This window comes from Otolemur garnettii, unplaced genomic scaffold, assembly GCF_000181295.1.
Source record: "Otolemur garnettii isolate 467f Iridium unplaced genomic scaffold, OtoGar3 scaffold00035, whole genome shotgun sequence".
NCBI classification, from domain to species: domain Eukaryota; kingdom Metazoa; phylum Chordata; class Mammalia; order Primates; family Galagidae; genus Otolemur; species Otolemur garnettii.
The window spans coordinates 3,108,653-3,123,118 of NW_003852430.1; the positions used below are offsets into that span (position 1 = coordinate 3,108,653).

At 35.4% G+C, this 14,466-nt stretch overlaps 1 protein-coding gene across 1 annotated transcript in view; it reads left to right on the plus strand.

Annotated features, from left to right (window-relative positions):
• TINAG (tubulointerstitial nephritis antigen) overlaps positions 1-14,466 on the plus strand; it is an 80,852-nt gene that overhangs the window by 65,937 nt on the left and 449 nt on the right. Inside the window, exon 10 of the mRNA XM_012805047.1 lies at positions 5,439-5,484. Coding sequence (XP_012660501.1) covers positions 5,439-5,484 — 46 coding nt within the window. The remainder of the gene's footprint in view (positions 1-5,438; positions 5,485-14,466) is intronic.

A 14,466-nucleotide genomic window follows, 5' to 3' on the forward strand; every position in this document is an offset into this window, starting at 1 on the left:
AAAGAAAGAAAAATAAATTTAGCATTATTTAGCCCAGTTGTTTGAAAACAACATTCCTTTAAAAGGAACATGGATAAAGATATTCATAACCTTAGAAATACAAAATCTAATAGCATTCTTTTATGGGTTTTAATATCTTACTGGGCAGAAACTTTATGGACTTTTGATAAAGACTTTTCATATTATATTAAAAAGTAGCATTTCTAAAGCATCTGATAAGTGAGTATTTAAGATGAAGGAAGAGCTTAAATGGTCATGTGACGTGAGTAAGAGGAAAAACCAGCATTATGATTTCGCAAGCATGTGAGCCTACTGGTGTAGCAAGGTGTGGAAGCAACCTCCCTCAGCAGAGCGAGGTTCTGGTCTGTCCACACAAATGTTTGTAAACAATCCTTAAAAGGAAGAGGCATGTAGAAAAGGAAATACAGTATGCATAATTATATTTAGAACAAATATAAATGTAATGAAGATCCTCATGTCTTTAGCGACAGTCACTGACTTATAGGAGGACATTGTAGAAATATACACATATTTTAGAATTTCAGCCTGTTGGTATAATGGCAAGCAAAAGTTTAGTACCATGATTCAGGACTGTACATCAGAAAGAAATGCCCTCTGTAGATTAAGAACAGAGGAAATTTCTCCTATGAGTGAATGAACAGTCTCTCGGCTTTGCTCTAGTTAACCTTTATTTTTGTTCAGATCCATGTTTTAACCTCATGTGTTTGCTATAATACCAATGGGCAATCAACCAGGGCAAAGTGATTTTTCCCAGTCTCTCAGACGATGAGAGATTTAGAAAACAACCCACAGGTCTACTTCTTTACAACACCCTATCGCAACCCTGTGAGTATTTGATTACCATCTTAGGAACTGTCTTCAGAAGATAGAAGAGAGAAAAGATAGCTGATGGGCACAGTGTGAATGTTAAATCCTGTGATGGATGGAGCCTGCTTGTCATTTGACACAGAGCCTGTAACTTGGGGGAACTGTACAATAGCTTCTGTGGTGGTAATTTTCTGTGTGATATTTTCTTTCCATTTGAATTTTGCATAAAGGTTAATACATTTTATTTAAACTTTTCTCTCTGAAACTATTAGCCTCAGCTGCATCACTTTTATTTTTCTCTCTTCTCTCTGGTCAATGACTTGATTAATCACTTTCCTACCTATTTTGAGAAAGCTTATACAGAAAGAGTGCTGGTTTTGTCTCTGGGTTTAAAATGACAGGTGTTTCAAATAAGCACTTTAAAGTTGTAATAAACATGCTTCTTGAGAGGAAATTAGCAACACCTGCCAACAGTTGATAGATCTGCAGGATAAGAATTATTGCTATTTTCATATCATCAAAAATTTCATTTGGATAATCATAATATACAAATATAATAGAAAAATACTGACAATTGAGCCAAAGTAAAATTTATAGTTTATAATACTTAAAAGTTTCTAAAATAAGGCAGTTTATTTCACATTTAATGTATTCAGTGATTCTAGAATAAGAAAAGTTACACACCTATATTCTAAAGTATCTTTTTCCCTTTGTGAAGAAATATTCTATATCCTTAAAATTAGTCTTTGAGCTGTGGTGATAGAATTAAGTGTAGTCTGGTATTTTGCCGACTCATTTTTTAAAACTTTTTTTTATTTCAGATTAATATGAGGGTACAAATAATTAGGTACAAGATTTGCATTTGTTAGGTAGTTTCCCTCTTATAATTGTGTATGGCCCTCAAGAGGTATGCCATATACCCTAACATTGTGCCCGTTAGACAGGAGCACACCAATCCCCTCCCTCCTTCCCTGTCCCCTTCTCCCCAACTTCAATTAAATTGAATTTTTCTCATTTGTGGGCGTGTGTATTTTTTGTTTGTTTGTTAGCCTTTTGTCTTCATCAGACAATGTTCAGTTTATATTGCTTGACCAGTGACAAATGGGTTTATTTGCTCTTTTTGGCAGATTAATTTGAGTTCTCTGTAGATTCTAGTTATCAACCCTTTGTCAGATTTGTAACATACAAACATCTTTTCCCATTCTGAAGGCTGCCTATTTGCTTTAATTGTTGTGTCCATAGTTGTGCTTTTCAGCTTAATTAGATACCACTTATTTATTTTTGTTATTTTAATTGCCAATGAAATCTTTCCCTAGGCTGACATCTTCAAGAGTTTTTCCCATACTTTCTTCTAGGATTTGTATCATTTCATATCTTAGATTTAAATATTTTTATCCATCCTGAGTCAATTTTTGTAAGTGGAGAGATGTGGGTTCAGTTTCAGTCTTTTACATGAGGTCATCCAGTTTTCCCAACTCCACCTACTGAAGAGGGATTCTTTTCCCCAGTGTATGCTCTTGTTTAATTTATCAAATATCAGATGGTGATAGGAGTCTTCTATTCAGTTCCATATGTCTATGTCTCTATATTTGTGCCAGTACAATGCTGTTTTGATCACTGCGGAATTGTAATATAACCTGTAGTCTGGTAGAGTGATGCCTCTGGTTTTGTTTTTATTGCTAAGATTGCCTTGGCCATACAGGTTTTTTTCTGCTTTCATTCATAATGAAGGACTATTTTTTCTAGTTCTTCAAACTATGATGTTGGTATTTTAATGGGACTATATTAAATCTGTGGATTGCTTTGGGAAGTATAGACATTTTAATACTGTTGATTCTTTCCAGGCAAGAGCATGGTATGTTCTTCCATTTGTTAATGTCTTTTTCTGTTTCTCTTCTTAAGGTTTCATAATTCCCTCAGTAAAGATCCTTCATCTCTTTTGTTAGATGTATTTTCAGCTATTTCATTTTCTCTGAAGCTACTGTGAAGGGTATTCTGCCCTTGATTAGCTTCTTGATTTGGCTGCTATTGATGTATCCAAAGGCTATTGATTTGAGGACATTTATTTTGTACCCTGAAATGTTAACTGTATTTCTTGATCACTCCCAGGAGTCTTCTGGTTGAGTCTCTGGGGGTTTCTAAGTTAAGATCATATCATTGGTAAACAGGGTGTGTTTGACCTTCTCTAGCCCCATTTGGGTGCCCTTGACATCCTTCTCTTGCCTAATTGCATGGGCTAAAACTTCCAGAACTATGTTGAATAGTATGGTGATAGACGTTCTTGTCTGGTTCTGGTTCTAAGTGGAAAAGTTTTCAGTTTTACTCCATTCGTTATGATATTGGCTGTGGGTTTCTCATAGATGGCTTCAATCAGCTTAAAGAATGTGCCATCTATGCTTATTTTCTGAAGTATTCTTGTTAGAAAGGATGCTGAATTTTTTCAAATTGCTGACTCTTAATCCCTTATGTAATTATAGATCCCCGCCCCCGAATACTGTCTCAATATCTCTGAGAGTCCCTAGGAGTCTCAAATGGTGCATGAATACGTGTGGTATGTACCTTCCATTAAATGCTACTTTGTCCTCCCATGTACAATCCTCAGAGGACTGGAGCTTGAAAAGTTTGAATGACCTTTCACAGTGAGAAAGAAGCCTTTATCACTACTGTTATTACCCTCTATTTAGTGTTGTTAAAGTGTTTTACAGAATATGCAAAGTTTTTAGTGAAATGGATTTTTAAAATTTTAATGAAGAGTGTGACTTACTCCTTCCCCACCTCTAAACTCAGCTGAGTCCAGTTTCAGAACTGAGCTTGAATAGATGTGAGTGAAAGGAAACAAATTATACTTTCAATAGCTACTCTTCTCTTTCGATCAAGACTTTATTACTGAGTCAAGCTTGTCATGCCTGGATACCTCTTTCTTTTTTGGGAGTTCTGTCTTTAGAGTCTCCATAGTGGCCTACACAGGCCTCTAACTTCTCCTCATACCTGATGGGACCTCAGATATTGGGTCTCTCTCCTACTTTTATAATCTTGGAGTTAAATGATCCTTTCGATTCTTCTGATTTAGAATTGGATTTTGTATTTTATGTAGATAACTAACATAACTGGGAGACAGAACAACTGAAAGGAAGTTTGACTGAGTGGTAAATTCTTTATGAGATTGTTATGATGGCTGTCATTTATAAATGAATGGAAAATGACAAATTGAAGATTTCATATGTGATCTACTAGTTGAAGCCTTTGAATACTTGGGAGCACTTTTGATTGTAAATTTTTCAGTACTGATGACTTTTTAAAGAAAATTTATGAGAATAAAAATGTACTTATAAAATGAAATGATGGTTTGGGGAACTTAAATAGTATTACTTACACATTAAACCACCCAGAACATTTGAAACAACACACACCGGTGTGCAGTAAAGAACATAGAGATGCCAATCAGGAAAGGGAGAAGGAAAATTACTCCTTAAGATTTTTCTCAATCACTCTCATGCCAAAGGATCCAAATACATTCTATATTTTCTTGAGTGCCCCAAAGGCCCTTCCATAAACCTATCGTCTTTAGGCAATACTTCAAGGCTATTGTGTCATCATCCTATTCTATTCTCTGCTCATGTGTTTGCAAACATGTTAGAAATTCCGTTTCCACATGTGTTGGAAAATATTTTAACAAGAAATTCATATCTTTCCTAGGAATGTTTGTTGTGTCATGGCAGACCACAGTTTATGTTAAAAGAGCTGTGATTTTGGAATTTTGAATATTAGGTATTGGTTAATAGGGTGGTATGTGGGCAGAACTAATTGTATTCTCACAATCCATCAAATTACATGAAAATGGAACTCAGTGTGCTTTCTTCTCATGAAATTAATGTTGTTCAGAACACACTGCAGTTGGGGATTGCATGTTTGTAAGAGAAAAATAATATAATGTATTGAGGAAAACAAGCGATTCATAGTTTTGTTCAGTATTTCCCAGTGCTAGATCTTGGGTAAGAATCCATCCATTATCTCGGTAAATAGAGATGTTAATGAGTTAATAACAACTACCTCACTGGGTTTAGTCAAGGAAATGAAATTGGGAAATGTTGTTAAGTTCAGGTCTTTTATGAACTGTCACATGCTACATTAAAAATAAACCAGTCCTGGGAATATAAGGTCATATCCAAACATACATGTGTATACAGAAATTCTATGTTAGGCATAAAGCCACTTGAAAAACTAACATAGTCTTATGACTATTTTTACATAGTCATCTAAAAACTATTTGTATTCTCATTATGGTTTTTATCAGCAGTCTAGGATGGTTTTAGCTTATGCCATTTAAGAGAGAGTTTCATAGGGCTAGATATAAAGAGGAGAGGTATTTTCAATTACTTTAAGACCTCTGTACCCTGGTTGCCTTAGTGTTTCTCTTGGTCAGTAAGCTGGATTTCAAGCCATTTAGATACAGATGAGTCTATTTGGTGCATGTAAATAATGTTATGGTGAAAAAATAGTGGTGCCAAGTGGAAAATCAAAAGATGCAGAAATGACCATAATCTGCATTTTCTTAAGATGCAGATCAAACATTTTTTTGTACTAATATACAACATTGTCATTGATTGTAGATGGGGCACACTGAGAGGAGCACAAGGGCGGAAAGAAAAATTCTGGGTATGTAACTCTTTCCACTTGAATTTCTACTGTGAAGTGGCCACTTTAGAACCTTCTATTCTTCTGCTTCCTGCTTCATTTTGTTTAGCCATATCCTACGTGCCTGTGATATTGCTCATAACATTAGGTTTTCACCAGCAAACAACTGGTTATAATTACTTAAATTATAGTATTAGTTTTCTTCAGCTTCTATTATTTCAAATTCTTTAAAAGAAGAATCAGTATTTTTTTTTTCAAATTAAGAATCAACAGGATGACTTTATGTTCTATTGCCATCTATATTAAATTTGAAGTAATGCTTAGAGAGCCCACATATATGCATCTATGTCAATTAACGTGATGTTTGTTAACGTTAGTATCATATATATATTCTATCTCTATATAAAATCATATCATATATATTCTATCTATATAAAAATATCATATATATTCTATCTATATAAAAATCTATCTATCTATCTATCTATCTATAGATAGATAGATAGATTATTTTCTTAGAGGTTCTAGATTTTTTTCTTAGAGTTTAAGATTTTTCCTGTTTTCCAGTTGTAACATACCATGTGTCTTTATGAAGAATGAGCCGATATCTAGTCTCAAAAATTACAAAAACAAATCTGAATTAAAATTCAAATGAAATTAAAAAATAGACTTTGAAGAAGACTAGAACATTTTACCCCAAATATTCAGGTTATTACAATGTATTTGCTCAATTATCCTCAGTTCTAATATATATAATTTTTTGGTAGAAATAGCATAAAATCTATGTGATGACACTTATCATGGAATTTAAATTTGAATGTACACAGTAAAGGCATAGTATCATTTACAGAATGCTAGGACTTATACTCATCTGAGTGATTTTTGGTACATTTCTTCACAAGGCATTCAGGTATATGGTCATATTTTGAATTTGTGTTGTTAATCTATACAGATATTATGCTTTTAGATAGAGGAATTCTTTGTATTTATACTGAGCTTTTTGAAAAATATTATTTTCCTCCTTAAAATAAAAGAGTAGCCAACAATTAACATTAATGCCCACCAGTTAAATAAAAAAAGTGTGAAAAAATATATTATTTTAGTACTTATAATTAAGTTTCTGTGTAGAATTTTTAGTACATGAATTTGAATATTCAATCTCACAGCAATGTTTTATAATATTTACAGATAAAAGCAAGTTCTTTGATTACCATGTTGAAGTCACAACGGTTCTTAGCACTCAGCACTTCATAGCTATGTGCTGAATGAATATGAATGAAAGTGCAAAGGAAAATGACTTGTAAAAAAAAAAAGAAAAGAAAGAAAATGACTTGTGATCACCTCCCCCTTCATGATTATTCCCCTAGAGTCCAATAGGGGGCGTACACACACACACACGCCCACGCACTCATTATGTGCACACTATACTATTAAACTACTTTTGTTGTATTTACTATCAACTCTGAACATAAAAAATTTTAAAGAATAGGCTTTTCAAGGGGGGATTGCCAGGATTTTTTCTGCTCTGATTCTTTTGGATAAATCATTGAATGTAAATGTTGGAATACAAGAACCAGACAGACATTTATATTTTATTAAGTTGTACACTTTTGTGGGCTCTTTTTATCCACTAAACTGTATACTCATTTGTGGCCCCAATCACATTTGCTTATTTAGTAACATATTACAAGGGCAAAGTGCAGTGTGATTCATACGTAGTGGGAACATGAAAAATAGTCATTAAATGAGTGAACGTATTCATTTCAGATTAATATGAGGGAACGAATAACTTTATTCAGGAAAAGCTAGCAATATCTTTACAATTTTTTTGTGTGTAAAAGTTTATAGTGGCTTTATCACCATATTAAATCTGTAAGTATGTAAGTACATTTTACTATTTTGTAAAGACTTGTGAGGAGTCTGAGATGTTATCCCATATGACACATGGATCAGGAGCAAAAAGTTTTAAATTAAAATTCACAACCGGATCACAGCCAGAATAACTTCTAGCATCAAACCTTAGTCTTGCAGGATATCTGATACAAACCAATGGGATTCCTCTCCATAGGTGGCAGTTAAAATCCCATAAATGAGAGAGAACAATAGATTTTCTTCATTTATATATAGGAACGAAAACTAGCAGATTCTTCCTTTCCTGAAAGGAAAGAAAAACTTTCATTCCATTAAGATGAGGTGGATAGAATCCTGTTTTCTCATATTAACCTTTAAGGATATCAGCTTGCCTTTCCAAGGGATAGACAAAGATGTCCCAGACAATGTCTCCCAATGGTGGACTTCGTCCCTTTGACATGTACTTACCAGAGGAGGTAATGCTCCAGTTGTTCTGGCAACTTGGGGCTTAACTGGGGACTTTGTGCTCTCTTTGGCCCTCTTGAGGAGATAAGAGAAGTTAACCAGACAAATGGCTACAGATTTAATTGTCAGAGTATGTGAAGAGTAAATTATTTGTGGAAGAAGTGAAAGCAAGCACTCCCTATCTTCATATTAAATACAATTTCTGTGGCTTAGAAAACCAGGGCTTTTTTCAAGAGCATTGAGAAATTTAATGAAGTTTTGTGGCCTCACGATCATAATATGGATGTTACAAAATATGTACAAATAGGCTGACAGCACCAGTTTATTTTTATAATAAAAATATTTGGATGGCTTCCCACTACTGAGTAAAATGTAATAGATAGTAGTAAATTCCACTACATAGGTAGAAAATAATGACAGAATTTCTAAAACTGTTATTATTCTTTTTTTAAATGAGAGATCTGAAGCTGGAAAAGATTTTCGGTCCTGGGAGCATTTGGTAGGTCTGGGCAAGTGGTAAGGATTGGGTCTGTGATAGGCAGAGAGAATCTTGAAGAGCGAATCTAGCCAGAATAGAACTTAGAAGAACGTGAAGCACCCAATATCACCTTTTCTTTTTCCTAGGGAATATTTACTGAATACTAGAGCATAAGGAGGAGCTAAGGAGGAAAGATAGGAGGGCAGAGCGAAGTCTCCTGCAGCATTGCAAACCTGGGGAAAGAATTCCTTCAGAATAGAGCGTAAAACAAATACTTGATAAGAACTGCCCCTGACATATTTGGAACCAGGTAGGGAGTGAGTTTAACAAAATCTTCTCTTCAGCTCTGACTCAACTCAGTTCCTGACTGAGTGACTAGAGTGAGGTGAGTAGTTCCTTTGTTGTGCCCAAAATTCCCCCAAGTAGCCCCCAGCAAACAGTCCGAGGCACACTCGGATGTAAAAAGCAAGAGGTGAGCTTTATTCTAGCCCAGGCCAGGACTCTCCTGGCATACAAGCCGAGGAAGAGCCTCGAACCCAGGGGTCTGGAAAGTTTTATAGGGTACAGAAAGCAAGAAGGGTGGGGTACATTCTTGATTGGTGATTGGTGATTACAGCAGTACAGGGAGGCTCTGGATTGGTACCGGCTGAAGGGTGGGGGATTTCCTAACTAGGGGTCCGGGGTGGTATGGAGCAACAAGGGTAAGGGTTGGGGACCTGGGGTGGTGTGGAGCAAGAGGGTGGGGTACACTCCTGATTGGCTGATCAGGATGCTTGATTTCGGGGAAAAGCCTGGGTTTGGGGGAAGCTGAAACTTATTATTTAAGATGGCAGCGAGGGCTCAAAATGAGGAACAGAACTTAGGCAGTAAACAACAAAATGGCGCTGGTCTGGCCCTCTCACCTTACCATACCTTCCGAGATGAAAAAAGGGCTACTTATTTTTTGTAGAAAATAATTCCAATTCCAGTCTATATAGAGACAAATATCCAGCATGCATTTAAAAATTATGAGACAAGTAAAGTAAAAAAATTGACAAATAATCACGGGAAAAGAAACAATCGAGAGAAGCAATAAATGATACTTTAGATGTAACCTTTAAAATAATCAATAAAAAGTCCTTAAGGAGGGCCGGGAGTGGAGGCTCACTCCTATAATCCTAGCACTTGGGAGGCCAAGGCAGGTGGATTGCCTGAGCTCACAGGTTCCGGACTAGCCTGATCCAGAGTGAGATTTCGTCTCTAAAAATAGCTGGGCATTGTGGTGGGCACCTGTAGTCCCAGCTACTTGGGAGGTTGAGGCAAGAGGATCACTTGAGCCCAAGAGTTTGAGGTTGCTGTGAGCTGTGATGCTATAGTACTCTACTGAGTCTGACAAAGTGAGACTCTCTCTCTCAAAAAAAAAGAAATCATTAAGGAAAATATAGATAGAGCAATGGAGAAATTCAATCTACAAGGAAACAGCAAAATGAGTTTTTGAATTCATAAATGCAATGTTTGAGCATTGACTGACAGCTAACATTTACACAGGAAAAAAAAAAAAAAGGAAGGTAGAAGCCAAAAAAATGACATTGTTAAAGTGTTGGATAAAATCAATTAAAAATAATAATGATGATGATGATGAAGATAACCTATCAAACTGGAATTTTATACATGATGACAATTTTCTTCAAGGTAAAAGCAAAAATAAGACATTTTAGACAAATAAAAGCTGAAGTAACAGTTTCAAAGTGTATAAGCAAAAGTTACAGGGAAAAAAATAGGTGAATAATTTAACACTTCACAGTATCTCATAGAAATAGCAGCTAAATGTAAGTCAAGATATAGATGTTAGAACAACTATCAATCAGCTTTACATAATCAAAATTCATAAAATACTACACGTAAGTACTGATGAACATACATTCTCTTCAAGTTCGTGTGAAATATTTGCCAAATTTGGTCACATCCTGGGCAGTTCAGGGCAAGCTCAATGAATTCAAAGGATTGGAATTGTGCAGAAAATACCAAGTTAAAACTTTTGTTTAGCTAAAGCAATACTGAATTTGACAGACAATGCATGTATTAGAAAAAAAGAAAGATTAAAGTTGATATATTTTCAAAGCTTGAACAAAGTGATCAATAAGCTAAAAACTCAAATCCAAGAGGTAAAAAAGAATGAGAAGACATATAATCAATAAAATCAACAAAGCAAAAAAACTGATAATCTGAAAAGATTGGATTTTTTAAAAAGCTGAAAAAATAAACAAATGGAAACAAAAACAAATAAGCGTGGATATTAAAAAGAGGACCCTGCTGTAGACTCAATAAACACTAAGTAGTTAATAAGAGGATATTATGAGAAAGTTATGGCGATACATTTTTAAATATGGATGAAATGGACAAATGTATTGGCAAACAAAACTTACTAAAATGCAAAGATAAAAATAGAAAGCCTAAAATGAAACAATTTGAAAAAAAATTGACTCCTTTTAAAATACTCTCACAAAGAAACTCAGATTCAAAAGACTTCACTGGTGACTTTTCCCAAAATTAAAGGAACAAAGAAAACCAATTTTACATCAAACCATTTAAGGGAATAGAAAATAAGGAACAATTAGTTCCCAATTCATTTTATAATGCTGCATTATCAACACCAAAACATGACAGGGCAATACAAAAAAGGGAAAATTACAGGTCAATGTCTGCCATGAACATACAATTCTAAACCAAATATCACAGCTGAGAAATACATTAAAAGAATAATTCATCATGACCAAGTGAAGTTTATCATCCCAGCATTGCAAGGTTGATTTGAAATACTAAGATCAGTCATTATGGTTCATCATATTATTGCAGTCAAGGAGAAAGAAAGTCACAATGACCTTAATTGAGACAGAAAATGCATTAATAAAACTTAGCACCTGAAATAGCGTTCTACTATTGTGCAAAAAATTATTACGAATTTGGCAACTTAAAACAATTGTTTTTGTGGATCATAATGACAGTTAACTTAGGTGGGCCCTCTTATGGATCCAGTCCAGGTGTTGACTGGAGTGTCTTCCTTTCAGAGGGCTCAAGGCCCTCTGCTTAAACTTAGATGGTTGTTAGGGGAATTGAGTTCTTGTGGCTTTGAGGCCAACTCTTCATTTTCTTCCTGACTACGCTACTCTCAGACCCTAAAGTGTGCCTGAAGTTTCTTCCACATGGACCCCTGATAGACATTCTCACAGATCTCATGACATAGTAGGTTACATCTTTAAGACTATTAGGAAAAACAAAATTTCTGACTTCTAGCCTCTCTTTTAAAGGGCTCCACAAGCCATATTTGGTCCATGAGTCATAGTTGGCTAATGCTTATGCTACAGAAATTTTATACGCAGTTGAAAAAAAGAAGTCAGAGCCTAGCTCACAAAATACACACAGAACTAACTTTGATGGTGCATAGGCCTGTGTTTACAAAATAGTAAGGTCTCGCAAGGAAAATAGGCAAATACATTCATGATATCAAGTAGGCAAAACTTCCTTAAATTGGACACAAAACAGATAAACTCTAGGAGGAAAATTTACCAAACTACATTTAAATAACTATTCAAAAGACAGCTTTATGAGATAGGAAAGGTGAGCCACAAACCAGACAAATTTACCTGTCACCCGTCTACCTAACCATTGATCTATTTGGAAAAATATCTGACAAGGATTTACTTACAGAATACACAGACGTTCTTATACATGTTTAGGAAGACCAAAAATTAACTCAATAAAATATTAGACAAAATTCTCAAACAGGCACTTCAGGAAATCGAAAATCTAAATAGCCCAGAGACATGTGAAAAGGTGGTCTTAGTTATAACTATTAGTTATTAGTGAAATGCAAATTAATAACACAATGAGATGTCATTGCCCATCCACTAGATTGGTATAAATTAAGAGGATTGATAATACCGAGCATAAGTGAGGATGTGGAGTAACTAGAACTCTTGTACTAATAATGAATGTAACAAGGGTAGAGCTACTTACATCTATCATGTCTATCCACAGGAGAATGGATAAATACACTGTGGTAGAGACACACAATGAAAATAAATAGAAATAAAATAAACTCATTACTTACATGTACCACAATATCAGAATCTTGGAAACATGATTTTGAGCTAAAGAAGCCATGTGCAAAAGAGTACATTTTTTGTAGTATTGACATTTTATTAATGTTGATTCTTTCCTCCCACACAAAACAAAAACAAGTTTATTCTAGTGAGGAGAGGTAGGAGGGAAGAGAGAAGCGGTGAGGAGTGGGCGATAGGCAGGGTCCCACCGAATGTGCACGTGTTGGAGGGTACAGTAGAGCCCCTGGGTGAAGAGCTCAACTACAACTTGAACTTTACCTTAGAAATGAAAACAATGTAACCTAAACATTTGCACCCTCACATCCACCTGAAAGTTTAAAAAAAGAGTATATTTTGTGCTATTTCATTATAATATTATAAATATCAATGACAAGAAAAAATTGATGGGTGAGGGGAGGGTGAATGTTGACAGGAAGGCAACATGGTGGACCTTCTGGGTGCAATAAATGGTTTGTATCTTTATGTAAGTGGAGATTTTACATTTTATATACACTTCATAGACAAATGTATAAATCCACAAAACTATACTCCTAAGATTAATAGACTTTACACATGTGACAATACCATAGATCCCCATAAAAAAGATGAAATCCATTTTCAGAATCCTTTATATTGCCACCGTTTGCTTTATAATTAAATACAAACAAATGCAGCCATTCGGAAGAACCAAATATAAGGGGTGAGGAAATGAAAGGAAGGAGAGGAGGAAGGATCAGATTAATAAACAAAATGCCCATCCTGAGATTCGTTGTTTCAGCACCAATTTACAAAGTCCCACTCTTCATAATGACGTTGCCTTTCTTGTAAATCTAAGTCTCAGTAGCATGTAAATTCACATTTTTTTCTTTTTTTTGTAAAATCTTTTACATACCCTTCCCATATTTCCCAAAGAACTAATTATGAACCTTTGGAGAGTGACAGTCTTCAGACATCCAAAGCAGAACAGGGACAGTGTTACCTACCACACCCTCATGAATTTAATATATTAGTATTCTCACAATTTTCTCTTGACTAATTTTATTTGACCTTGAGATTGAGGAACTGACTAGACAACATGGAAATTGGAGTTTTGTTTAGTTCATTGCTGCACGTTGATGCTGTCTCAGTTCTACCTATTTAAACTTCATGCCATCTTTGAAGTGGTAAATTGAATTCATAATTTTCCACACAGCACTGAGAGTGCTCCTTTAAGGTGTCAGGGCTGATTAGGAGGGCAAAGAACTAAATCATAAAAAGAAGTGCTCATAATTATCGCCTATTTCTTAAAGCTGGTGTTGTCACAATAATTTCTGATGCTGAGCGAACCTGCCCCCATCTTACATGGTGGAAAACAGTGGAAGTTCAGGGCAACCCCGTATGCTTTGAGAATATCAATGTGGGTAACACCTAAGAAAATTTCTTATCTTAGACCATGGAGAGTAAATGTGAGGTAAACGGGAGCAGTTGTGAAGTGTCCGATTTATGGGGCTTTTTCTATCATGTTTAGTTGTGGTCAGACACAGCCCTTCTTTTGCTTTTGCTCCACTAGGCACTTATTCACACAAACTTTATACTCTAACAATCCTCATCTGTTAAAAAGAAAAAGAAAAGAAAACGCATTCTAATTCCTCCTGAGTTAACTCTCTCGATATTTCTTAAATCCTTTAACTCTATTTTCCCTGCCTCACCTGAACAATTCCCATCATCTACTAGCTAGCCTCTCTCACTCCTGTCTCCACCCTCTTAGATCCATCACCTTCATACCATATGGGATAACGTAAACAAAAATGTGAATTTTCCCCTCTTGCTCTCCTGCTGGAAGGCACTCAATGACTTCCTCTCATCTTCCTCGCTGTTTTCTCAGTATAATTGTCCTTAGCTGCTCTCTAGCGCCCAACCTGCTTCCTTCTTAGGATCTAATTATAACCATGTTATTGTTTCATTTCACTGCTTCCTGCTGTTTCCTGGTTTGCTGCTGATGCGTTTACTGTTTCCCTTTCCCCAAATCTCTCTTCCTCCTTTTTTGGTCTGGGGTATTTATGTTCAGACATCCCACACTGCACTTCTTCCTCAACACCTTCCTCAAACCATCCAAATAAGCAAGGTGTCCCTCCTCTGACCTCCACA